The 26,351-nt window shown below is 36.7% G+C and overlaps 9 protein-coding genes across 9 annotated transcripts; 5 read left to right on the top strand and 4 right to left on the bottom strand. All coding sequences in view use genetic code 12, as the record gives it.

Moving 5' to 3' along the window:
* Positions 1–347: 347 nt before the first annotated feature.
* LAA1 (AP-1 complex accessory protein LAA1) lies at positions 348–6,710 on the bottom strand (the record flags this gene model as incomplete). The annotated part of the gene is made up of 1 exon (XM_064996700.1): positions 348–6,710. The coding sequence occupies one exon, from the start codon at positions 6,708–6,710 to the stop codon at positions 348–350; it is 6,363 nt and encodes a 2,120-aa protein (XP_064852772.1).
* Positions 6,711–7,753: 1,043 nt separating this feature from the next.
* On the top strand, positions 7,754–8,569 carry DASC09_031000 (uncharacterized protein; the record flags this gene model as incomplete). Its single annotated transcript, XM_064996699.1, has 1 exon — positions 7,754–8,569. The coding sequence occupies one exon, from the start codon at positions 7,754–7,756 to the stop codon at positions 8,567–8,569; it is 816 nt and encodes a 271-aa protein (XP_064852771.1).
* A 1,069-nt stretch (positions 8,570–9,638) lies between these two features.
* Positions 9,639–9,977, top strand: DASC09_030990 (uncharacterized protein; the record flags this gene model as incomplete). The annotated part of the gene is made up of 1 exon (XM_064996698.1): positions 9,639–9,977. The coding sequence occupies one exon, from the start codon at positions 9,639–9,641 to the stop codon at positions 9,975–9,977; it is 339 nt and encodes a 112-aa protein (XP_064852770.1).
* A 368-nt stretch (positions 9,978–10,345) lies between these two features.
* DASC09_030980 (uncharacterized protein) lies at positions 10,346–10,690 on the top strand (the record flags this gene model as incomplete). Its single annotated transcript, XM_064996697.1, has 1 exon — positions 10,346–10,690. The coding sequence occupies one exon, from the start codon at positions 10,346–10,348 to the stop codon at positions 10,688–10,690; it is 345 nt and encodes a 114-aa protein (XP_064852769.1).
* Positions 10,691–12,730: 2,040 nt separating this feature from the next.
* On the bottom strand, positions 12,731–13,246 carry DASC09_030970 (uncharacterized protein; the record flags this gene model as incomplete). Its single annotated transcript, XM_064996696.1, has 1 exon — positions 12,731–13,246. One exon carries the CDS (start codon positions 13,244–13,246, stop codon positions 12,731–12,733), a length of 516 nt encoding a protein of 171 aa, XP_064852768.1.
* A 3,311-nt stretch (positions 13,247–16,557) lies between these two features.
* On the top strand, positions 16,558–19,710 carry DASC09_030960 (Msb2 protein; the record flags this gene model as incomplete). Its single annotated transcript, XM_064996695.1, has 1 exon — positions 16,558–19,710. The coding sequence occupies one exon, from the start codon at positions 16,558–16,560 to the stop codon at positions 19,708–19,710; it is 3,153 nt and encodes a 1,050-aa protein (XP_064852767.1).
* A 1,266-nt stretch (positions 19,711–20,976) lies between these two features.
* On the bottom strand, positions 20,977–21,864 carry DASC09_030950 (DNA/RNA non-specific endonuclease; the record flags this gene model as incomplete). The annotated part of the gene is made up of 1 exon (XM_064996694.1): positions 20,977–21,864. The coding sequence occupies one exon, from the start codon at positions 21,862–21,864 to the stop codon at positions 20,977–20,979; it is 888 nt and encodes a 295-aa protein (XP_064852766.1).
* Positions 21,865–22,654: 790 nt separating this feature from the next.
* On the bottom strand, positions 22,655–25,600 carry MTR4 (ATP-dependent RNA helicase MTR4; the record flags this gene model as incomplete). The annotated part of the gene is made up of 1 exon (XM_064996693.1): positions 22,655–25,600. One exon carries the CDS (start codon positions 25,598–25,600, stop codon positions 22,655–22,657), a length of 2,946 nt encoding a protein of 981 aa, XP_064852765.1.
* A 249-nt stretch (positions 25,601–25,849) lies between these two features.
* Positions 25,850–26,270, top strand: PET191 (Pet191p; the record flags this gene model as incomplete). The annotated part of the gene is made up of 2 exons (XM_064996692.1): positions 25,850–25,860; positions 25,946–26,270. The coding sequence occupies 2 exons, from the start codon at positions 25,850–25,852 to the stop codon at positions 26,268–26,270; spliced, it is 336 nt and encodes a 111-aa protein (XP_064852764.1).
* Positions 26,271–26,351: the final 81 nt, after the last annotated feature.

Raw genomic sequence — 26,351 nt, 5'->3', positions numbered from 1 at the left:
GGTATTTTTATTTTTGATTTTGATATTTTATTATAATTTTGGGTATTGAATAAAATTTTATCATCATTTTTATTATTATTATTATTATTATTATTATTATTATTATTATTATTATTATTATTATTATTATTATTATTATTATTATTATTATTATTATTATTATTATTATTATTATTATTATTATTATTATTATTATTTTCTTTAGAATTCTTGAAAGACTCTTTAATTAATTGATCAATGTGTAAACAAAAAAAAAATTATTTTGCCTTACATTTTTTATTTCAATTACAACATGTATCATTATTTTTATGATATAAATAGGAAACTAAATATTAATTATGTCAAATTTACTTTCCAAAAGTCTTTAGTTTGATGTGAGACTCTTTAGAAAACGAGGAATCATCAGAGACTTTTGAGTTGAATTCGTCAATTTTGAATTTCACCAAATTCTCGGTCTTGACTTTTTGATCAGCAGACAATACGTCATTGACAACAATTTTGAAACTCGTCGAGTTCGACATGAGCAAATTCATCAATTTGGTGTGTAGGTATTGACGGAATTGACCCGAAGTGAAATCATTACCCAATTTATCATCGTACCAGCAAATTAAGGTAATGATGATGGTAAATATTGGCACCAACTCACGTTCGTCGGAAAATTGCTTGGAGTATAAGACAATCATTTCGATAATCAATCTTGGATCTTCGATTTCATCATGCTTTTCAATTAAAAATTCGACCAACAATGGGATCAATTTTTTTGTGATGGCAACGCCAGTAGCGCTATTATTCTTAGTAGCGTACAAAATGAGACTTTTAATCGATTGGATAGCAACTTGTAAAGTTGATATGTTCAACAATGAGTGTGTCAAACTATCAACTAAAAGATCAATGTCTTCTGGTTCAAAATTGATCGAATCACCAACAGAAGTCACAAGAACCATTAAGGTTAGCACAGAATTGTTGTTATTTTTCACAAATGTTGGTCTGATCATTTGATAGAAGTGATTGATGAGATCCTTGTTGGAGTTATTATATAAGATCGTGATGATACTCTTTAAATTAGACAAAATTATTGGAACCAACACATTCCTGTAGTCACTGTTCAAGTAAACCAATGACATGATATATAAAAGACAAGCAATCAAATCAACTTTCATAACGATAGGGAATCTTTCAATCATGACTACCAAAGCGCTAAAGGATTTCTTCAAAATTGTCTGCTGAATGTCCGTCAACTGGGCGGCACCACTTGATGTGTGTGGTGCTTGGCTAACGTAATCATCACCAACGAATGGAATTATATTGGTCACAGCAATCATGATGACGCGGAGTAACTCGAACAACTTGTCAATATTATCAGTGAAATCTTGGACATTGTTTTTCAAGTTAAAGTAATTCAAAAATAACCCAGAAATAATATCTATGATAACCGATTTCTCTTCGTCTTCGCTCACAATGATCAATCTATCAAACAAGTCAATGGTTTCACTGAAAACTTGATCCTGGAAAATAATATCAGAGGAAATCCTGGAGTGTAATAGCTTGTTTAACGCTGACAAGACTCTGAAGTTATTTTTGGCTTTACTAGTAAACAATGACGCTGAATGAGACAATGAAGAAGGCTTGATCAAAACTTCAATGCATTGAGCGTATAATACAAAGAAGAAATTGCCAGCATCATTTTCAAGTAATGAAAATATCAACTGTTCTTGCTCTTCAATAATACAACCAATAACATCAACAAAATTAATCCAACAGGCTTCGTACAATAACAATTCCGCTTTCTTGTCCCCAGATCCATCAAGATCCCCACTGTATTTCAAATTGGCGTATTCTCTTAAGGACAAAATCCACATTGGAACCAAAATTTCTAAATACTTGTCTACTAGCGCACCAATTTGCTCTGAGTTTTCCTGGTTTTCTGCAGAGCTCTGTTGATTTTGAGAGTAAATCTTCAATTCCGCCCAAGCATTCAAGACTGATAGCTTGATTCTTCTCTTTCCTCTAATAGTTGATATTTCAATGTCGCCAATCTTTGGCTCCCCTTGTGATGAGAATTCTTCCAATGACTTGATTAAAATCCTAAGAATTCTGCCACATTTATCAACGGGAACAATATTTGAGCCGACAAACTTAGCACATACATTAATTGCTTCGCTAGCAAGTTCGGTGGAGCTCTCGCTAGTAAATGCTGGGGTCAACGCCGCAGTGATTTGTGCTTGTTGTTGTTCCAACAAAGACACTGAATCATATAAAGGATCCTTGGCATCGCCATAGATTGTGATGATGTCGCCTAAAATATCAACCCCAATCAATCTCAATGACATAATAGTTGACGTACACCCACTAAATGCAACTTTGACCAAATCCTGAATCCTTGGTTGAAATTGCAAATATAGTTTCTGGTTCTCTCTTGTACTCAACAATAGCAACTGGATCAATTCAAGAACGAATAATTTGAATTTATGGCTTGATGGTTCTTCAGCATCAGAACCAACGTTATCATCGTCTGCGTTGCCTCTATTACCATTATCATTTGGAGATTCGACGTTATCTTCTGCGCCTTTCGCCATGGATTCGATTTCCTCATCTTGTAGTTCAACCTTAACTTCCTTTTTATCATGTTTGGTCAAGATAGATTTGTAACCATTGTACAATTCATCATACAACTTGGTTCTGTAAACCTTGTACAAAGTATTTAAAATTGAAAACCATCTGATGTCTACCGATGATTCAAACCAATATTTGATCAAGAATTTTAGATCAGCAGAATCTGGATTGGCATCCACACAAAGCCACAAGAATTGTTTGATATCTTTATTCAAAACTTCATCCACCGGGAAAATTTTAATTAATTGAGAATAACAATTCAAAATGGTGTTCAATAAACAGGTACCTGATGTGAAAGTGAAAATTTCGTTGGTCTCATTGAGAATTGGCAATGGTTGGTCTTTATTTCCCAAGCAAGTCTTTAGAGAATTCTTTAGCAAATAATTCAATACTTTGACATATAACTTGAGGGAAAACATTGATTTGTCAAAAACCATCAAATTTTGAATTGATTTCAAGGTTTCTCGCAAAATTATCGGGTCATTATCAATAAACAAAGAACTAATCAATAAGTTGGATAATATATCCCTAGATCTTGGTTTGATCTCCCTGATATTTGGACCCAAGGCAATAATTATTGATCTAAGTAGTCTGGCGATCACATACTTGGATCTATAAAACAAGCTAAAATTGGAAGTCAAATTTGATGATTTATAGATGGTGTAATCGTCATTGAGGACGATCTTCTCCAAACTCTCTAATATTTGGGAGCATAGACTTGGACTGGCTGATAAGTGGGAATCGACCAAAGTTATTAATGAATATAAACTCCAATAATTAACCACTGGGTGAGGGTCGGCGATTAAAGATAAAAGCACTTCCAAAATTGAATTGAACTGCAGTTGACGGAGTTTATAAAGATTAGCAATGATCAAAGCATCTGCGGATCTTGTGTAAGGATTATTGTTACTGACTATATCTGTGATATGAATCTCAACTCTTTCTTGAGAGTCTGGGAACTGTGATGATAGCAAAGCAATAGAGTTGGCATTAATCTCAAAAATAAAAGGCTCCTTCAAGTCAATGACTTTCAAAGTCTCCATCATGGTAGCCACAACATTAGGCTCAAATTGGACATTATGCTTTTGGCAAATCGATAAAACACCATGAAGAGCAATAGACGAGTTGATGTTTATGGATTTCATTCTCATTCTCGAAGTTTTCTTTCTCAATAAATTCCCTCTCATTTGCTCTAACAAAGACTGTTGAATCTTCGAAGACAAGTATGGAAATATTAGCGAAAAAATTTCAATAGATAAGTCAATAATTGAAGTATCCAAACCATAACTAAATTCTTCAGTATTCGAATAACTTTCATCATAAATTTTGAGTAAATAATCGTTGCTGATAGAGGCGGTGAATGGGTTTAGCAACAATTTTTCTTCAAACTTATCAACCCAACCAATTGTCACATAGTGGCTCTTAGATTCCTTAGATTGAATAGCACCAGGGGGCGCTTTCATGCTGTCTATGTCAATAGATTCTTGAGAATGTCCAGAAGGTCTATCCGCTTTGGAGAATTTAACTGATAGTTCAGAAATAAAGCCGTTGTTCAATTTACTGGTCAACCCATATGTTAAGCCATCGTTCACCAAATACAAATCATTATTATTTAAATCTTCGCTTAAAGGAGCTTCTGATTTATCATTTGCAACATGACTTCTGTGGATCTTTAATTCTTTTTCTTTGTCTCTCTCCTTGTCCTTAAGGGCAACGCTGATCATGGAATGTAATTCTTCGTGGAAAACTTCTGGGTCTGAAAAGTTCTTCAACGCAAAAATCAAGATTGACGAGTTCAAATCATTCTTAATATAACTTGATAATTTGACATAACATTGTAAAACCCTCTTTTTGTGTAAAAGAATAACTTTTTCCTTTTCGGAATTGTAAGACTCTTCTCTTTCTTTACCACTCAAGCTACTCAAATTGGCTTCCAATGAATTGATGTATGACAAGCACTTGGATAAAAGATAAGATGATTGTTTAGCAATTTCTGGGGTAATGGTAATATTGCTCAAAAAATTCAATAAGCAAGTCAAAGAATAATTTCTGATTTCCAAATTTCTGAAAATTTCATCCATTCTGGCCTTGACCATCTTATAATCATGAGCACTAGTGGAGCTTAAAGTTGATTGATAATTATGGGTCAATAAATTTTTCCAAAAAATGAAAAACTGAGAAATGTGGATTCTTATGAAACTCTCATCATAATTCATTAATCCAGTAAGTAATATCCAACTAATCATCCTTTTGTTGAAAGACAATTGGATCTCGGTAATAGATTTTTCCACGCTACCCTTATTGTTACCCAATAAATTAGAGGATGTGATGGTTGAAACACTCTTTAGCTGGGAAGAGGCAAATGTCAAAGTTCTAGCAACAACATCCTGAGAAACATAATCTTTGTTGATTATCCTGATTAAGGAGGCAATACAATTCGCATATCCGTGGATTTTCCCAAAGTCAATCACAAAGTGTGAAGTTTCCACTTGAACTTCTGATTCCTGTTTTTGGGTGCCACTATTGACCTGTGTGACCTTTCTAAAAACATTTTGAACCTCGATCAAACAATGATTCAAGATTGATTGGACTTGATTGGGGAAATATTGACAATAATAAACAAAAGTGTTGATGGCTTGAATTCTCACCAAGAAATTCCTATCACAAATTAATTTTAACAAGATCATCTTTAGTTGTTCTTGATATGCCGTCATTGTTGGCCCCAAATCTTTGATTAAAAATTCCAATAATTTCAACAACACTTGAACAAAATTCGGACTATTCATTAACAAGGGTTCATTATTTAAATATTCACTATCAATTATTTTTTGAAGTATTATGCTTTTATTGAATTGACCCAATGATTTCAAATAAAAATTTTCGTAAAACCAATAAATCTGTGAATAAGTCTTATCGTTGTTGAAGGTTTGCAAATAGAGCATATGAGAACACATCAATTCTTTGAAGCTATCCAAATATTGAAAGAAACTGTCAAATAAGAACGATTTGTTCGACACATCATTTAAAGATGTAAAATGGATTAATGACACAAACACCGAGGTTCTAACGGTGATATCATCTGTGGACAAGTAAAGAGAATTATAATAGGCCAATACATTCGCCAAATTTGGAATGTTGCCCCTCGCCAAGTTTTTATTTAGTAGCTCGGCCACGAATTTGGTTGCTGCGTGTCTGATTGGTTTGAGGTTGCTAATAAATCCCATAACCACATAATTGTTGTATTCTTTGGAAAATTGGTTAACAAAAATATTTTTGTCCTTATGGGTTTTGGTATTAATTGTCGAATATTTTTTCTCCGAATTGATCAAATGACCCAAGATATCAAAGGCATCGCCAATGGCAATAATTGGCAAATTAATTCCGTTGGTTGAGTTGAAATTCTTGACATCTTTAACATCAACTAAGTACTTTATCAATTGTTTCGTGACCTTCAATATTTTCCCGTGGTTTGAGCTATCAATGGTTGTGTCACCATTATTTCTCAACACCTTAGAAAGAAGGTTAGATAACTGGAGCAAACTTGAATAACAGCTAAAAGCAGTCTTAGAACTGGACAATATGACCTTAATTGATTTATAACAATACTGTATTAGAATTGGGGCCAATGAAGGCAACTCATATCCGTAAATCTCAAATAATTGTTCCAAGATGATCAATGATAGTATCTGTTTTTTGATCAGTGTCTCATTTGCTGCAGTGGTGAACAAATTATTTTTCTTATCGTTGGCCATGACAAAAGTGATGAATTTATTGGCGGTATCAAATAATGAACTATTATTGATATTTTTAAGTAAACTGAAGGTTAAAATATAATTCTTGGCAATCATTTTATCCAAATTGACAGACAAGTGATCTGCTGATAACTGTAAGTTTTCATTGTTATTATAGAAATCCACCAAATTGTTTAATTGTGCTAATATTTCATCAAATGTCTTTTTGTTGACATCATCATCATCTTGGATCTTCAAGTCCGAAAGGTATGTGAACAAACGACAAGAATACGAATACACCACATGTGCACCGTCTGTATTACCCTTTAATGAGGGAGCTAGTATTTTAAAATCGAATTGGCTCATCAGTGGCACGTCGTTGCTATTTACTAGAACTCCATAATCACTTTTCAGACGAAGTTTGTTGATATCAAAAAAAAAAAAAAAAAAAAAAAAAACGTTTGTTGTCCACTACAAGCACAGTGCGTGTTGTTCACGTGTGGACTCTCCGAATATAGTGCCTGATAAATTCCGCGCTACCTAATATTATAACAGAGTAACGTTAATGAATATGAGAATATTCATGTGCTGTATCGTCAGACCAATCCGACTTTAAAAGATGAGCTATACCGAGCCTTTGCGCCTTTGCTTGGCTCGAATATGTTATTTTGGGTGCACGCAAATCGAAACACCTAAGAAAACACGCCTCGTTTCAGCACCTATTGTTCCAAGGGTGTGGGAAAGAAACACTTAGGTCCCCAAAATACGTCTGTACCCATATCCAACTGAGAAAACCTCAAAGCCCATTTGTATGAAATATCCCATCAGAGCTGAGGAACTCAAGCGTTATCACCAAACACCTTCTCCTGTACCTATCAACTCCCGTGTAAAATTCGTGATACAAAAAAGAACAAAATAGCAACAACAGCAACAATAATAACAAAAAATACTGAAAAAGAAAGATACCGACATTTTTACAATATATATTTTGTAGTTAACTGTCAAATATTTACGAGCTATACCAACTTTTGAAGATCAAAGGCCGATGTTTGGTATCTGGGGAAACCCATTGCATAGGCGCGGGCTTTGCCGGGCGTATCGGTGTTTCAACATGTGGGGCCCGTAATAACACAAGCAATTGCCCAATGGGTGTGAGTCTAGCTCTAGTCCGGCAAAATCATGAATTGAGGTTACCACCAGACATAGAGGCTAAGCCTACGGAAATTATCTGCAGAGCCACATTTGTACACTTTCTTGTAACTAGTTCAGAACATGGATCATCATTAATTCAGAGTATAAATGTCTGCATCGGCCCACTACTATCGGCATCGATTTATCTTTTATCTAATACTTCATTATTCAAACAAATACAATCATTATAAACAGTTAAAACATCACACACTCTCGCTATGCAATTCATCAATCTTTTTTCCGCTATTTTCATCGCACAAATGTTGTGCGCATCTAATGCTTTAGTCATTCCTCGTGAGGTTAGAGAAATGGATCGTACTCAAAATTCAGTTCAAGAAGGCTCTGGTAACTTTACTGAACTTCCACCACATGAAGGATCTGGTAACTTTACTAAACCTCCATCTCATGAAGGATCTGGTAACTTTACTGAACTTCCACCACATGAAGGATCTGGTAACTCTACTGAACTTCCATCTCATGAAGGATCTGGTAATTCTGTTGAGCTAATTAGTAAAGCTGCTGGTAATATCACTGACCTCATGCAAAACATGTCTGGAAATTTCACTGATCTTGACCATGGGGCTCCTGGAAACACCACTCACAAATCACACGAACATCAAAAGAGAGAAGAACATGAACACCACCACCATAACTCCACTATGGAACGTGACCACCACCTTAACTCTACTGAGGGACATGATCATCACCACGAAGGTAATCACACGCATATTGGAGAGCGTAAAGTTCATGGCAATTTCACTGAACTTCCACACCATGATGGTAACTTCACTGAGCCTATGGGTCAGTTTGGCGGCAATCTTACTGAAGGTATGGGTGACTTTGGTGGTAACTTTACTGAAGGTATGGGTCAATTTGGTGGTAACTTCACTGAACTTCCTCACCATCATGACAATTCAACTGAACATCATCATCACCATCAACACAATTCTACTCATGGTGAAAACAAAGATATCGATTTTGAAAAGTTTCCAGAATTTGATGGCTCAGCTAACTTGACTGCTATCTCTAACTAGAAATGTCTCAAGATTCCCTAAAAATAGAGAGATTCGAAAAACGGTTGAACTTCCCAGATAATCCCATTTCTCATTCTTTAGATTTTAACTGCTGTTGTTTTTTTTTGTTTTTTGTTTTTGTTTTTGTTTTTGTTGACTCTTTTTTGTCTTCAACTTTGGATTTTTATAACAGATTTATATATATTGATACAATAGATTTTTTATTTTCTCATAAATTCAAATCTCGATAACAGATAAATAGTAGCTACATTGACTGTTTCGATCTTTTTCATTAAGTTGATCTTCTTTTGCAATCCCACATAAATTAGAAAATGAAATTATTTTTCTCGAAAATTATACTTTGGTGATTAGAAAAAGAAAGAGGGCGTCATGGGAGTTCTTTTACCCACTAGATTACGAATCTTCAAAATAGCAATCAAAAAAGTTCTGCGTTCTATTGATCTAGTTACTTTTTTTGAGTATTTTTTTTTTCTTCCTATTATTAACAGTAATTACAAATTATGGTAACTCTAGTATTATCTGAGTCATAGTTTTGCCACCTTATTCATCTTTCTGGTTTTTGTATGCAACAATATACAAAGAGCTATTTTGAACTTTATTAGTTATACCAAAAATAATAATTTTTGACAAATAAAATACCACCATGATGTAGATTTCTTTGTTTCAAGCTTTCGCTGATGATTTATGATTCGCATTTTATATTTTTGGGACTCATAGACGCTTTTTCTTTTTTTTCTATTCTTTTGTTTTCTTGCGATAGTCTCAAGCGTTTATTACTGCTCGGATAAAATCACTTGTCAGCAATATGACGAAAATGATAAGATTGCTTGCTACCAGTAAAGCCATGAGTATAAATACTTTCTCCCAAATAATTACCAGTTTTCAAACTATCAATTACATAGTTGACAGCTGAAAAAAAAAAAAAAAACAAGAATTCCAATCGCTGAAAAGTGTGTCATATCATTGATTAAAATTGCTACAACAAGTTTAAACTGCTGCTTTTAAACATACACATATTTTTCTTGGTCCATAAGAAGGGGGCATTACTTATATTATCACCTTCATCAGGATGAAAACCTTTGCCGGATATTTAACAGTCCTCATAAATCTTGCCCAGGTTACTGTTGGTGATACGTTTCCGAACGCCACTGGAGGAGTTCTCCCGCCGTTTATAAATGGTACAGGAGGATTTGGTAATGGTACAATAAACGGAACCAATCACACCACCACGATAATTACCACTGCCACGACCACCAATGCAACAACAATTGAAGTCCCTACTGGAACAACCACCACGCCTACTGGAACAACCACCACGCCTACCGGAGGAGCTGTTTTTGGTTTTGTGGGAAATCAGCAGGAGCTTGTTTTGGCAGGATTGGTGTTCTGTGGTGCCATGCTTTTGTGATCAAGGTCTGTCTAAATGATGATATTGGCCTTTCCATCGGCATGCGGCTGGAAGCCCTGGTGGGTGGGATGCGGGACGTGGAGAAAAGGTCTAGACTAGTTGCGTTTCCAGGGGGGAGGGGCAGCGGCAGCGGCTGCTGCGCGTTTGACCAAAACGGTTATACTTCTTGATCAATATGGATGCGTGTTTGTTTATATGTATAAAACGTGAAAAATCTGCTGTTTGTCTTATATATAAGCTTTTCGTCAAATAATAATATATATATGCTGTATTTCTTTGTGGTGTTTTTTTTATTTTATTGTTGTTGTTTCTCATCTTAAAGTTTTCCAACCCAGTCGCTCTCTAGCTTATCCATATCTAATATCAAAATGCAATTCACTCAAGTTTTCGTTTCCGGTGCTCTTTTGGCCATTGTCAGTGCTGTTTCCAATCACACTACCGCTTCTTTCTCCAACTCAACCGTGTCTACCACTTCCATTATTACTTCGGCTCCAGTTTATGATAACAGTAGTAGTACCATCACTGGACTCGCAGACTCTTCCACTACTAGTGACAAACACCACAAAAGTTCCAAGAGTGACTCCAGCTCTAGCACTTCTAAACACAACAAAACCTCTTCTACTTCCAGCACTAACTCCACTGGTCTTGGGTACAAAAATAATGCTGGTGTTTACGGTGCTGCTATAGTTCCTGTTGCCATGTTGTTGTTGTAATGCTGGTGCTTTAATTCTATTCTTCTCGATGTTCTATTTCAATTCCATTTAATTCCCACCCTAATATATTGTTCCATGTTTATTCAAATTGTTTATTGATAAACATTTGATACCCATTTTTAAAAGTTATTTTCCCGTGTGTCGTAAGTTATGCAATTAAGTAGACAACAGCAGTATAAATTATTTCTACTAGCTTGAGATTTATGACGATAAAAATGTATAGAAATCAATCCTATGCTTTCCTTACATTGTTTTTTGTTCGCTTCTACCGTAAAATGTATATTGCAGAATTAACAATTGACGTCAAACTATCATTGTTTTGACTGCGCGATAAGAATATTCGCCCATGTGACAGACAATAAATTAATACATCACGGCTGATGCCAACTTTCTTATAATTAAACAGTTCACCTACTCTGGATACATCTATTAGCTATTTAACCGTGCCTGTGAATGATTTTGGAGATCTTAAAACGTTTTTTTTTTTTGTTTTTTTTTGTATATAGTCTATTGCATTTTTTGAAAGCGTGCCAAAGGCCATTTCGTGGATATTTTCGTGTCCACTAACTAATCAGGCCAAAAACAAAAAACAAAAAAAACACCCACAACCTCTTAATATTTCAACTATTTTGTGGATATACTTTTGGATGATCTTTTTATCTTTTTGTTTTGTATCAGACTTCTATTGATTTGCCTTGGCATTAATCGTCGCGGTTAAAACTATTTCACTCAAAAAGTCGTGACATAATAATAAAACACAAGGAAATTTATTTGTACAGAAATAACTGATCTTCTACAAAAAAAAAAAAAAAAATAAAAAAATAAAAAAATAGGCACCGCAAATTATCTTGCCATTGCTTAAATCAATTCTTCAAAGGTATTTGGCGTATCAAGACCATTGGCTTTTTTTTTGGTTTTCTCTATGATGTGCTCATCACGGTGGTACAATTAATTGATTGTGGCTTTTTCGCGCCACGCCGCTATTATTCCGCCCTGGTCATCTTAGGCCACCCACATTTTCCAAATGAATAAATGTAATAAGACAACAAATAAATATAAATATTCTAAGATATACTATACTTCCAATATATATATATATATTTTCTTTTTTTTTTTTCCTATTTTTATGATGTGGGCCCATATAAATAGTGAAAGGTAGGTAATCCGTCTTCTACGCATAATGACTTTGAGCTCAAGGATTTCATGAATATTTCATGCTGTCTTTCCACAATGAAACCATAGTTCAGATTTCCTATCAACTTGAGTCCCACATGGAGGAATTATGAAAATATCTCATCTTACAAATACAGAATACCTGGAATTCAGCTGAACTTTTCAAGGTTTAAACATTCCCCTGAGATAGGTAGCCGAGAGGTATATTGTTTCAATTTGCTGTGTTAAAATTTTTACTGTTGTCGCAGCTTATATTACATCCAATGTGATGTTATACAGTCAATTTATTGTTTAGGTTTTTGATAATCAGAGAAGGCTGACCGTGCATGATCAACAAAGATGATGGTACCAAAAATCGGCATAGAATAGATACTATACTAGATTAGACTACCACAAATTTAGAAGATGTGTTACACTGAATTAGACATACTACTACACACATAGCATAGATGTTTTATAGATGAAATAAGTGCAGGGATTTTTTGAAGATGATGATTGTAACACCAAATACACCAAAATATCAAATCGCTACAATAATCCAAATATTAAAACATATATATATATACAACTAACAAAGAAGAGAAGATAAAAAAAACCTCCTTCGCAACTGGACTCTCAAATATAATATAGAAAATAATCAAAAACTAAATCATCAAATATATATATATATATATAAGAACTGGACAGCCATTCAACATATATAAGGGAAATTACCCCAATGTTATTCGATAGTATACACAAAAACAATTGCGCCACTAATAATTACTAGAGTTATCTGCAACCTAGACAGTGAGAAACTATTAAAAAAAAACGCACAAAACAAAAATATACCCCAAAACTGAAACCAAACAATGCATTTCATCTTGTTCAATATAATATAGTCAACATAGTAGACCCAGAAAGGTCTTTATAAAGTCCTGGCATGTTCCACTTTTCAAAGCAATCATCTTTAATATGCTTGGTATTGTTCTTTTGATTGGTATTATTGGTATTATTGGTGCGGTTGGTGTGGTTGTTATGAATCAGGCGGTTGGTGTGGTTCATAGGATTACGAATAATCGGACGAATGGTAAGGATGGGGTCATTTTGAGGGATTGAACAATTACTCTTATTGCGAGGAATTGTACTATTGGTGTCATTGCGAGGAATTGAGGTATTGGTGCTATTCTGCGGGAAAGTGTTGTTACTGTTATTCTGTGGGAAGGTATTGTTGCTTCTATTCATTGGAATCAGTGGTTTGGAGTCGTTCCAAGGAACTGGGTCTTTCCCACCACAATCTCTCCACCATAGGGCTTGTATATCACTAATTGGGGCAGGGGAAGCGATATTAATAGAAACAAACAACACAATTAGCTTGAATGTTGTTCTAAGATGAAATTTCATAGCACCCACTGTCGTCGACTTAAGAGATAATTGGATGTAAAATAGTGATCAGTAAAACGAAGTATCAAAAACTTGACAAATTTTGGCTTTCTGAAAATAAAGTTGTCAAAAAATTATTAGGAAATTTGATACTACTCTGCGTTATATATATATATATATATATACTTAGTATATGAAAGCTGTTATTTGTCAAGAGAATTTTTGGCCAGCTATTGTGTAATTCATAGAGAAATATTATTAATTTAGAAGTGTCTTATTTATGCGGGAACATATTTCTAATCTTAAGTCACTAATGAAAAGAAAAATATCTTGGATGTCTCTTTTCTTGGAAGAAGAAAATAAGAGCAAGAAAAAGAAATAAACATATCCAACTTTGGCCCCCAGCTTTGTGATTTCATCATTGGTACGTATTAATCAATTTTTATTTGTTCTGCTTCTGTTTATTTAACCAATTGTGGAGGATAATTATGATGGTTGACTCATTTTTCTTTTGGCTTTCTTCAACATTGTGGTCTTGAATTCAAGAAAAATCTTAGCCAATGTATTATGGGGAATTGTGAGACGCGTCAACGATGAGGCATATTTCTATAATCACTATGGAAAAGTAGTACGGAAATGATTACTACCACAAAGAATCATTTTTTTTTCAGTATCTTGTTATGTAATAAGTCTAATAGTTCAAAATACAATACAGTTGATATCAGCTAAGAATGATCCTTTATTCTGCGTAAAAACGTGAAATTCTGGAATAATTTATCAGTAAAACCCACTATGATCACTATTACTGCAGTGTTGCACCTTCAAAAGATACAATAAGAAGACAAACAACAGACAAAAATGATATCTTATGTAATAGATTATAATTTGCTTTCAATATGGGGCGCGCGTTGAACACACTTAATATTGGATAAGGATTTGTGTTCTGAAATGACAAATATTGCTAGTTTTTCATTACTTTTCTACAGTCTAGACGATAGTGATGGCAATCATTGCTTTACAGTTACCTACTCATTTGTTTGAATGTCACACTCTCTGATGATTGAAGATCATGAACCAAGGGATTTTGATTTCCCAGACTTCCCAAAGCATCACTGTCAGTACCCATATTCATTGAGAATTTGGTTTGACGTTAAACGACGCTCCTAGTGCGTGTCCCGAGAATAATCCGAAGAAGTGATGGCGTAAAACAGTAAATGATGTGAAAAAAAATAAGATTTGCCTCTAGTTTGCTTTCTTTGTTTTAAAAAAAGCATCCTAGAGAAAAAAAAACAAACAAACCAGACTAACTCATATAATTGCCAAATTATCTATTTTATTTAGCCATTTTTGATTTGTAATAGTATAATTTTATCAATTGATAATTTGGCATGTTTCAAGGGGGTGGGGGGAGGGAGACAGCAATGCGTCGTGTCAACCAGTGCCAACTATAGAATATTTGGATAACACAGACCACAACGCCACAATGGTAAAAGGAAATGAAAACCAACACCTTGCTATCATATGCTTTGCTTCGCAATAGGAGATGAGATGAGATGAGATGAGATGAGATGAGATGGATGGGTGCCCCCCACCGCACCGCACCGGCTAAATGTTACGTTGCAGCCACGTGCCTCTGAGACCCAATCTGGCGGGTTTCATGATGGCAATCGACACCCACAAGTTAGGCAAAGATGCAGCGCTAGTGGGCCTGGGTTTAGGTTAGCACCAACAACAGTAGCACTAGCCGGTCTAAAAACTGCCCTATGTGGTTTGTTAATGATCATTGCAAAAAAAATAAATGGCACTTGCAAACTAGGAATAATTACTATAGTGTGAAAGAAACAGTACCACAATGATTGGACAAGACAAAAATCTTCAATTTTATCTTGTCGTATCATCATCATCATCATCGTAACATGTCAAAATAATACCGCCATCAGCCTAAAAAAAAAAATGATGAAATTACAAAAAATGGGAAAAAACAAAACAAAACACAAGAAATCAAAAACGACGACAAATTTTCATTGATGTTGACAACAACAGCAAGACAGACAGACCATCACTACTAGAATAATACGCGCCCTGATAACGACCAGAAATACCACTCACTTGACAATATCTGGGAATATTACCAGAGGATTATGCTTTACTTTTAGAGTAAGTGATCAAAAATTAAAGACGTGGGCAGAAATTGCTGGGTTGTTAGAGGTTATGTAAGAGAGTCAGAAGACCCAACCTAACTCCAAAAAAAAAAAAATCAGATAATCAAAAAAGAAAAAACAAAAAAAAAACGTTGTATTGTAATGGCATCGCTAGGACTTAATAATATTATTACACATATGATGATACGATCATTAGTGATACAAAAAAGGAGATGTAAACAGCTTTGCTATTATATATATAATAGTGCGGTTATTGTTGCGATGTTCTTTGACAGTTAGGCCGGGACGCTACTTTTAATTGCTGTTGTGTAAGTAGTATGGCTATTGTTATATCTCTATTTTAAAATGATTGTCGGTACCATTCCATCCCATCGGCGAACGGGAGAACTAAGTAAGTAAATGAATGTGTATTACGAGGTGAGACCTCACGACCAATACGCAAAACTCAGTGTTTCAGAACTTTTAATTCTGCTTGTGGTGTTTGACGTTAACAACACTGATCAGACCAGACCATTAAATGAGCTTATCTCTTGCCCGAGGTGTGCCTATTTGGGAATTGTAAGTGAGCGCGCATTGGTTCGACATTCTTCAAACGCACTAAAAAAACAACATGAAAATTAGAATTACACACCGTATGAGACGTGAAAACCCAATTCGCCCCACAACCACCCAATGGCAATGACAACTGGCGACACCTGGTGGCTAAACTTTCCAGCCCTTTTTTGGTAACACCATATATCGTCAACAAGAATACCGGTATACTCAGATATGACCTGGGAAAAACTGCCTCTCTATCTCCTTTCATTTTGGTCACAAAACGCTTCTAACACCACTATCTGCGTTAGTGCGCCAGACTAAAGTTCCAACCATCTGCACCTCCCGCTTTTGGTCGACAATCCCCAATTAGAACCAGTATCCCTAATATTCTCCCTACAATATATATCCGCTATTATCTCATCATGTCCAGACCTTTCTAATTCTCTCTCACTCTGCCCAACTGTTGTCATCTGGTATTCCGATCCCCGTATACACACATACGTTGATAAAACTATAGTATAGTATAGTATTATATAATATAATATATTACAATATATATGTATATATATATACATAATATATATATATATTTATAATATTATCATACAGATTTGTCACTACCAATAATCAACCATGTTGAAACTTCAGCTACTTTGGTTGATATCTTTGGCTTTGGCTCAAGCTAAAGATACTTACTCCTCATACGACTCAGTGACTTCATTAGCAGCCACCACAGATACTAGTTCAGATGTTACTTCTACTGACACAACAACTGCTGCTGTGGTCACCACCCAATCATCAGAAACTTCAACAACCGGCACAAATGCTATTTCAGTTATTGCCTCAGACATAGCCTCGGATGCTAGCTCAGGCGCTGCCGCTGTTGCCTCTGTTGCCTCTTCGGACGCTGACGCTGTTGCCTCTGTTGCCTCTTCAGAAGCATCAGCCGCTAGTTCAGCCGCTGCAGCAGTATCATCTTCATTTGGGGGATACACGAATCTGACAATTACAATCAGTCCGGTATCTCTTGCACAGCAAACATCAAGTACTGGATATCACACTCCTTCATCAGGCACCACTTTAGATACAACCCAATACGACTACTCAACCACAGAAGTAACCATTGGTTATACCACTTACCTGTCTCCTTACACAGAAGAAAGCACAAAGGGAAAAGGGAAAAGAAAAACAACTGTGACTACCGTCAAGTACCTGACAATCACCTCAGCGATCGTCAGCGAACAAGTAGCCAGCTTTGTAGCTGCCTCCACTATCGAAGCCAGCTCTTCTTCTTCTTCTTCTTCCCCCTCCTCTACAGAGGCTGCAGTTGTCACCACCTCATCACAAGCTGTTGATATCCCTACAACTCTGGCTGCCGAAAGCCCTGGATCTTCCACCACCACCACCACCACCTCTAGTGCTCAGTGGGATTGGCATGACACTACCACTGACTCTACTACTGCAAAAACCACCACTTACGCGACATCCGCCAGTAGCGCCGAGTTCGAGCTGTCTGCCATTGAAACTACCAGTTCCACTAGTGTAGCTGTTGCAGCCACATCTTCAGATGTCACAACCTCTACTTCCTCATACGCCTATAAAGTGACATATGCAACCTCTGATACCTACGTATCATCTTCAATAGAGTCTACCACTGAACTGACTAGTGCATCTAGTGAATATGTCGCCACATCAAAATCCTCAAAATCCTACTCAGCAGCTGTTATTGCAACTACCAGTGCTGCAGCTACTAGTGCTGCGACTACCAGTACTTCTGAATATCCTACAGTTATAGCGACAACCAGTTCTTCTTTGGTTTCTTCATCTATTTCTGAACATTCTTCTGTTGAACCAACCACTACTGCTTCTGTTGAACCAACCACTACTGCTTCTGTTGAACCAACCACTACTGCTTCTGTTGAACCAACCACTACTACTTCTGCTAAGCCAACCACTACTGCTTCTGCTAAGCCAACCACTACTGCTTCTGTTGAACCAACCACTACTGCCTCTGATAAGCTAACCACTACTGCTTCATCAGAGTCTGTTTCTGCTTCTTCAGTATCTGTTTCTGCTTCCACAAATTCTCTCCCAACTTCAGTTGGCACTTCTGAGTCCGTTACCAGTTCTGTTTCTGAGTTGGTCTCTACCAAATCATCTCTGCTGATCAGTGAAGCTGTGAAAACCACCGGTTCCGTTATTGTTTCTTCTGATACCACCAGTGGCCCAACCACATTGGCTCCAATGACAACAACTGAGAGTTCAGCTTCTTTGACATCATCTGGGACCCTTTCTGTTTCTGCTACTTCGAAAATTGCTACCGATGAGGTTTCTTCAGAATCTTCAATTTTGGCAGAATCCACCTCTTCTGGAGTTCATGGTTCTCTTACTATTGCTTCTACCACTGGTGTATCTTCTACCACCACTGGTGCTTTGTCTGGCACTGTTTCAGTTACTGCTTCAGTTACTTCCATGCCAACTTCGGAAATCGAAAGTAAATTATCTTCCATGTTCAGTGCTGCCTCTAGTGATTACTCTGATATGACCACCATGAGCGATTTCTCCAAGTTGACCAGTGAATTGGCATCTGCAGCTTCGTCTTCTACTTCTTTGGATAGTGCCGTTGTTGCCAGTCTTAGTAGTGTCTTCAGTGTTCTTAATAGCGCTGGTGTCGGGAAAACGAAAACCAGTTCTAGCGACTGGTTGCCAACTACTATGGTCACTGCCACCTCCTCTTCAACCACCGATGATACTGCTTATTCAAGTACCGTTTCTTCTTCAAGTACCAGTACTAAGACTTCGACACCTCAATTGCCAAATGCTATTACCCCAGCTACCCAAGTCTCCGTGACTGATAATTACACCCTTATCACCATTGGGTTCAAGTCTAGTTTGAATTATCCATTTGTGGTGTCTCATTCTTTGGCTTCTGCACAAATCTTCCAATACTTGCCAGGTGTTTTGACTTATGCTATTAGTGATGATTCTAGCGTTGCCGTTAAGCAGTTGGTTCCATTCCAATCTTCTGATTTAGATTACATTGTTACTGTCGCTGAAGTCTACTTCCCAAAGGACTGGGTTGACATCTTGAATGAAGACATTCAAACCCCATACTCCAAGATTTACTTCAATACCGATGCTACCGAAAACAGTTTGGCTCAATTGATTGATATCAATATTCCATTGACCGGGTTGGAATCTTCTTCTATCAGCAGTAGTAGTTCCAGTAGTAGTTCTTCCAGCGGTGGTTCAACCGACGTTTATGTCAGTGGTGGTTCTGACGGGTTGACATCTTCATCGACTGGCTCTTTCGATTCTGTTCAAAACACCGATGTTCCTGCTAATTCCAAGTTAGGAGTTGTTGGTACAACATCTGGGGTTTCTGCTGCGGTTTATATCAGTGTTCTTTTGGTCGGATACAAGGTTTACAAGAATAAAAAGGGATTAAGCTTCGTGTCAAGCAAGGATGGTGATATTATTTTGCCAGTGGCTGAACATGGGGTCATTGCTCCAGAAACCCAACAAGTGCATACTGGTCAAGTGTTGATTAACCCAGTTTACCAGGATCCATCAATTGCCAGAAGAATGTCTTATCAATCGTTGGTATCCAACAGTTCTAATTCATTCAATCAAAATAATCGGGATGTTGCCGCCATGGTGTTTGGCAATGATACCATGTCAGAAATCATGACCATCAGTGAAATCGATGAAATCCAAACTCTTGGTGACGAAGTTGAATCTATTGTTCCTCACATTTCATCTCCAAACCCTCAAAGATGGTTCTGATTTTTTCATAAACTGTGCACGGCCCCGTTTATTGGTTTTTTGTTCTGTTTTAGTTTCTTTTCTTTTCTTTTCTTTTCTTTTCGTCTTCTCTTTGGTTATATGTTTTGTTTCTGCGTTTACTTTTACTGATGATGGTGATGACTACATCAATCAACATTATAGCTTGATAACACATTTTCTCTTGGAGCTTATTAGATTTTTGTTTGCTATTTTTTAATTTTTCTTCGCTTCACTAACTTTCTAATGTGTTTTACCACATTATATATATGATCACCCTTCCCCTTCCCCTTCCCCCTCCTCTCTCAATTTATTATTACCCATATCACATATTTCCATTCGCTTCGTCTTAGAAGAATAACGATGTATTTACGATTCTTAATACATAAACCTTCTATAATATTATTATCATTATCTTACAGCTTGGTAGAGAAGAATTCGAAATATATAATATGAATGAGCTTTGGGTAGCTTTTCTAAAAAAGAAACCGGGGGTAAGACAAGAAGACGCCCGCACACACACAATAAACGTAATACTACGCACCATTTTATCACCTTTGAGAAGAACGAGACACACACAGGAATCCTCTGGGGACCTATGTGTGTGATGTGAGACAAAAAACTTTGAAAAACCTTTTCCAGGAAGATATTCATTCTACTGTAGGTAGTGGCGATGCTGGTATCTCCAGAGAGATCAACACCGCATCTTTTTTTTTTTTTTAGACGCAGCAATTAATTAATTAATTATTATGGAAGATCATCTGCAACTCAGGTTTCAGGCATACACTTTACAAAAAAATTTTCTTTTTTTTTTTCCTCTCTCGTTAATTACTGCAAATGGTTAAAGCTGAAACTGGACTAAAAAGTGTTAATAATGAGCTGAGCCAATGAATAGGCTGTTATATCTTATTCATTATACGAAAATATTTTTTGGATACATCGCTATGACTTGTTGACTTTGGTCAAAGGATAATTCTTAATTTGGCTGAGTTTTTGTTTTTGTTTTTGTTTTGGAGAGCGTATGAGCTTTGCTTTACAGTCTTGTAAGTAGAACAACGAAACAGAATAATAAATTGATTGATTAAATAGTGGCAATTTCTGATCAACAGATATTCCACCAAAAATAAGAATTGAAAAAAAAAGCATATTAGAGCGAAAAAAAAAAAAAAGCAGAGAACGAATGGAAAATTATTCGAAAAAATGAATGAGAAGAATCGAAACACCTCGTGAGAATTGAAAAAAGAATGATTGAAAAACTAAAAAGACAAATCAAGGGTTGTAACGGGTGTGAGAGTAGGTAATAATACGACATTCAACCTTGTCACACAAGTTATTAACGGTAACGCCTTCAGTGACATTAGTCAAGATTTCCAAACCAGACATACTAGTCAAGTTTTGGAACGAGGTTTGCCAGTTGGTCAATGGAGTGGATTCAGAGATGTATTCGTTTGGCAACACAAAAGCGGCACCATCGACAGAGTCCCCTTGAGAGTCTTCACCAATGATCACTTTAAAGAAATGGGTTGGAACATGGACATTTGGTGGGTTACCAATCACCTTGTAGTCGATGTAGTAGTTACCGTCGTCACCTTGGGTTGGCAAGTACAATGGACCAGTCAAGATTCTCACGGAATCGTAGCTACCAGTCATGTTTCTTCCGAATTCTTCAGTCCAGGCCCAGTAGTTTCTGTTGAAACCAACACCAACTTGAGGACACATGTTCGACAAGTAGAAGGTTTGATCCAAAGCGTCTTGTGCGAACTGAACATCCCCGGCTGGTGCTTGGTGACCTCTGTCGTAACCCGATCTCTTATAGTCAGCGAGTTTTGATCTGAAATATTCTGGAACATCGGTGTCTTCACGGAAAGTTGACTTGTCTCTACTGATGTCGCCGCTAACTTTGATGGCGTCGGCGTTGATGTGTTCGACAGACCAGTATGGGTTTCTGGTGTAGTAATTTGGGGCGGTGACGTACGCGTCTCTAACCAATAAGTTATCTTGAGGAATTGGGCCTGGATAACCGTACTTGGTAAACCAGCCAGCAGCGTTCAACCCAAGGGAAGCGTCGGTTACATCCGATCTTTTTTCGTTGATTGGAGCAGCTTGGGAGATTGCAAGCAAAGTATTAAGAATGGAAAGACAAGCGGCGAGTTTCATAATTTATGTTTTTATAAAAGGAATTTTTTTTTGTTTTTGTTTGTTTGTTTGATGATTGTGTTGTTGTTATTGATGATATTTTTTTAAGTTTCTGATGGCCTATAAAAGATGCGTGTCGTGGATATATATATATATACATATATATGTAAAATATTTGCAATTCTTATCCAATTAACAATAACAGGCAGATGCCTTGCATTGTACCACGTTGCTAATGCTAACATTTTGCTGACATCGTGTTTATCTATTAGCAGTCTTTTTCATGGAATGCGAGGATAACTGCTGACAAGAATGGTTTTGGCATGTTCAGAATTTTCGCCGTGTCAACCACGCATGAACGCCCCATAAATGACGAAGGAATGAGGGATAACCGGGCTTGAAAACGATCCCCAAGAATAATAGCAGCAACAGAAATAGCAAGAACCATACGTCAAAAGGTTATAAATAGTTTTTTTTTGTCCCTCTGTTGTTCACATTATCCTGTTCCCCCGTATAATTGCAAAAATTCCTCTGCCAACCAAACTCAATGAAGACATATTCTTGGCATCAGGAATGAGGAATCCCATACTGGGTTAATGAGGTATTGGAAATGTCCTAATCGCTATCATTTTTTCAAAGCAGCCAAGAAATGCCAATATCTGGCAAATGTCGTCCACAAAATTGAAAAAAAAAATTGCTTGGTTGTTCAAAAAAATAATCTACAAGTAATAATTAATTTCCAAAATGAAACTATGCAAAAAATAAATAATAATAATAAAAAATACACTTTGAAAAAGAATAGATATACAACTCACAAATACAAAGAACCAGAGCTGACAATATCTCTATGTACCAACTCCAACGCTTTGTCCATCTTCTTCTCCAAGTCGGCATTTCCAATAGTCTTTGCAGCATCAATCATTTGCTTAATCATTTCTTCCAATCTCTTGAACATTCTAATCAAACTACCTTCGTAAACATCGGTCATTTTACAAATCTGAGTAAAAGTTGCTCCATTACACCACGAGTATACCACTTCCATCAATTCCGATCTGAAAGACTCGACATAATCCTTTTCAACGATGGTAATCTTGCAATCCTTAGACACCTTGGCAATCTTGAGGGCAATCTCCTGCATCGCTTTAAGTGGTTCAGATAATTCTGGTCTCAATCTTGGAACCTCCTTTGATCGTTCTTCAAATACAAAACACGACAATAATGCGGCACACTGACTGGCGGTCAAGTCGTTGAAATTACCATTGAAGATTAATTCGGTGATCAATAATTCATCCCCGGTGGAAATGTCACAAGCAACACGTCCTTTCAATTCGATGACGTCCGATTGAGTGGTGAACCCCAATCTTCTCAAAACTCTTTTACGATGCTTTAAATCGTCCAATTGAACGATCGATTTCGATTCGGTGATTTGTTTCTTCAAAGTTTTGATGGATTGTTCAAGTTTAATCTTCTGACAATATTCATCGTACAAGCTTTGTAAATTGATTGCGTTGGCCAAAGAGTTGGAATGCAATTTGGATTCCAATACTTCAATTTTCTTGATCAACATCTTGAAACTTTTATCGTCAATTTTCATATCTTCAATTGGGTCTAATAATGGAATACCATCTGGGAATCTTTTGCTCACTTCGTTGATGCTTTTACCGACAGTTCTCTTTTGACTGGTGGACTTGAAATCACTAGGCAAATAAATACGGACTTTGGAAATCGCTTCGATGGAATTCAAGGTAATTGGAATAATTTCACATTTCGATTCTTCACCTTGTTTGACAGGTCTAATCCCCATTGGCAAATTAGGATTGAACAATTTAATTAAGTTTGATGGGGAGTCAGCAAACATTTTGGTGATCAAAACTTCCACAATATATGATTCGTGATCTGGGTAAGTTTGACTTGGATTTCTCTTATTAACCCGCTTGTTGAAATTAGTGACCGCACCCCAACCATACTCAAATGGTTCTTCAGGGTTGGCGTTGTTTGGAATTTTCACTTTTATCAATCTCCCGTTTTGCAAGAAATTCAAAACATTAGAAGGATGGGTGAGAACTTCGACCATATCCTTATTATAATTATTCAAATTATTTCTCAATTCGTAATATTCTTTTATCGATGCCTCGTCAGCAATGTGGAAGTTGGCAAGTTCGTCTTCTTTAGTTTCTAACGTTTTTTCCATTTCTGGGACCGCAGTAACACTTTGGAACTGATAAAAGGAATTTTCAAGCAAATATTCTGGAGAGATACCTTCGACTCTCATCAAATTCAAAATCATGTTATAACCTAAATGGAACGCCGAATCCAATCTATCACTAACACCTTTCACCATACCTTTGGCAACTTGAGGTTCCATCTTTTCGTCGATCATCATAATAACAATCCCACGATCATCAATCCCTCTTCTACCAGCTCTACCACTCATTTGAATATATTCACCGCCACTCACCCATCTAAAACCATTACCGTCCCATTTACGGACGGAGGTGAAGACCACAGTTTTGGCAGGCATATTCAACCCAATAGAAAATGTTTCTGTAGCAAATAAAACCTTGAGTAACCCTTCTTGGAAAAGAATTTCGATAATTTCTTTAAGAATTGGTAATAAACCCGAATGATGGATACCAATACCTCTTTTCAATAATGGTAAAATATTTTTAATTTGTGGCAATCCTTGATCACTTTCTGGCAAAATGCTGATAGCATTATTGAAAATTTTCCCCAAAGTATCTTTTTCTTCATCGTTGTTGAAATCCAATTTGGACATTTTGAGAGCCAAAGACTCACAGTCTCTCTTGGAGAAAGAGAAAACAATCACTGGGTTGTACTTCTTCATCCAAACCATCTTCACAATCTTGTAGATATCCGAGGAGCCTCCTTGTTTATTGCCTTTAAAACTTTGACCCTTCTTATTGTTTCTACCATTGACTGATCCTGGGTCATCGCCGGTTTTATCACTAATTGCTGCCATTGCTTTCTGGAAGTTTTCCTCTCTGAAAACCCCCTTTTCATCAACAACCAAATGAATCCCATCGCCATTAGCTGGAAACAAGTAATGCTGTAACGGAGTAGGTCTATAATCGGTGTAAACAATACGACATTCTTGGTTGTGGATTTTGGCGATCCAATCGGCAAATTCTTTACCGTTAGGAATGGTGGCAGACAAGAAAACATAATGGACCTTGTCAGGTAATAAGATGATGGTTTCTTCCCAAACAACCCCTCTTTCCTTATCTCTCATATAATGAACCTCATCGAAAATTACCCAGGCAACTTCACGCATCACTTCGGAACCTCTGTACAACATCGATCTCAAAATTTCGGTGGTCATGACAAGACACCCGGCGTCAGGGTTAATGGTCACATCACCAGTCATAAGCCCGACATCGCCGAATTCTGCTGATAATTCTCTGTATTTTTGATTCGATAACGCTTTAATTGGAGAAGTATAGATCACTCTTTGTTTGTCTCGAAGAGATTGAGCAATGGCGTACTCTGCCACCACAGTTTTACCTGCCGAGGTATGGGCAGCCACAAGGACAGATCTATCATTTTCAATACAGTCAATCGCGTCTCTCTGGAAAGTATCTAATGTGAAAGGATAGACTTTTGCTGGTGGTCTCTTTGGTTTTTCACCGTTGATCTCAACAATTTCTTCGACATCCTTCTGTTCAGCATCGTCAGAAGCGACAGGATTATCTTCCAACTTCCGCTTCTTAACCACGCGGGTTTCCTCGGAGTCAGACATGGTTTCTGTTGCAACAAGACGGTCTGACAAACAGTTATCGTTCTTTCAACCAACTTCTTTCTCATCGCAGATGCCAAAAATAAAATTTTTTTATCATTTCTTCTTCCTGCCCGGCGGGCTGCGTAACCACAAAAAAAAAAAAAAATAAAGAAAAAATGCTCTCACCTTCTTTGTTATCTACAGATATCGAGGAGATATAATAAATATATATATATATATATATAATTAGGTCACAATAAGTCAAAGAAAATGCCTGCAAGGTGAGTAGTAGTAGTTATATGTTAATTTTTTTTTTATTTTTTTTTTATTTGCGTACAATCGACTAACTGGGGTTTCCGCTAATAGTTGCAAAGACCAGAAAAAAGCCCTCGCGATTTGCCTCCAGCGATCACCGTGTGTGCTCATCAACCGCCATACTCCAAAAGAATGTGTGACCAATCCTAAATTGAGAGACGAGGTGCCAGAAATATGCCAGGATTTGTTCAGATCTTTCTTCGAGTGCAAGTCGGGGGCCGTGGATCGGTCCAAGAGATTCAGAGGAAATGGGGCATTGTCTACTGGTAAATATGACGAAACTTACGAGAAGTTGTCTACCGGGGACTTTGATCCTCTAGAAGAGTACCGGAAGTTGAAGGAGTTGGATAAATTCAGTAGTATCAAAAGGACCTGAAGGGTGTTGTTTGCTAATTGGTCGATTTAATATTATTGTGGTCCATTTGGGTGGATACTACGTTGTCATGTATATATCAGA

The sequence above is a fragment of the Saccharomycopsis crataegensis genome, assembly GCF_037102585.1.
Source record: "Saccharomycopsis crataegensis DNA, jcf7180000000084, whole genome shotgun sequence".
NCBI classification, from domain to species: domain Eukaryota; kingdom Fungi; phylum Ascomycota; class Saccharomycetes; order Ascoideales; family Saccharomycopsidaceae; genus Saccharomycopsis; species Saccharomycopsis crataegensis.
The sequence above is the reverse complement of the archived record's forward strand: the minus strand, read 5'-3'. Positions and strand labels throughout refer to the sequence as shown.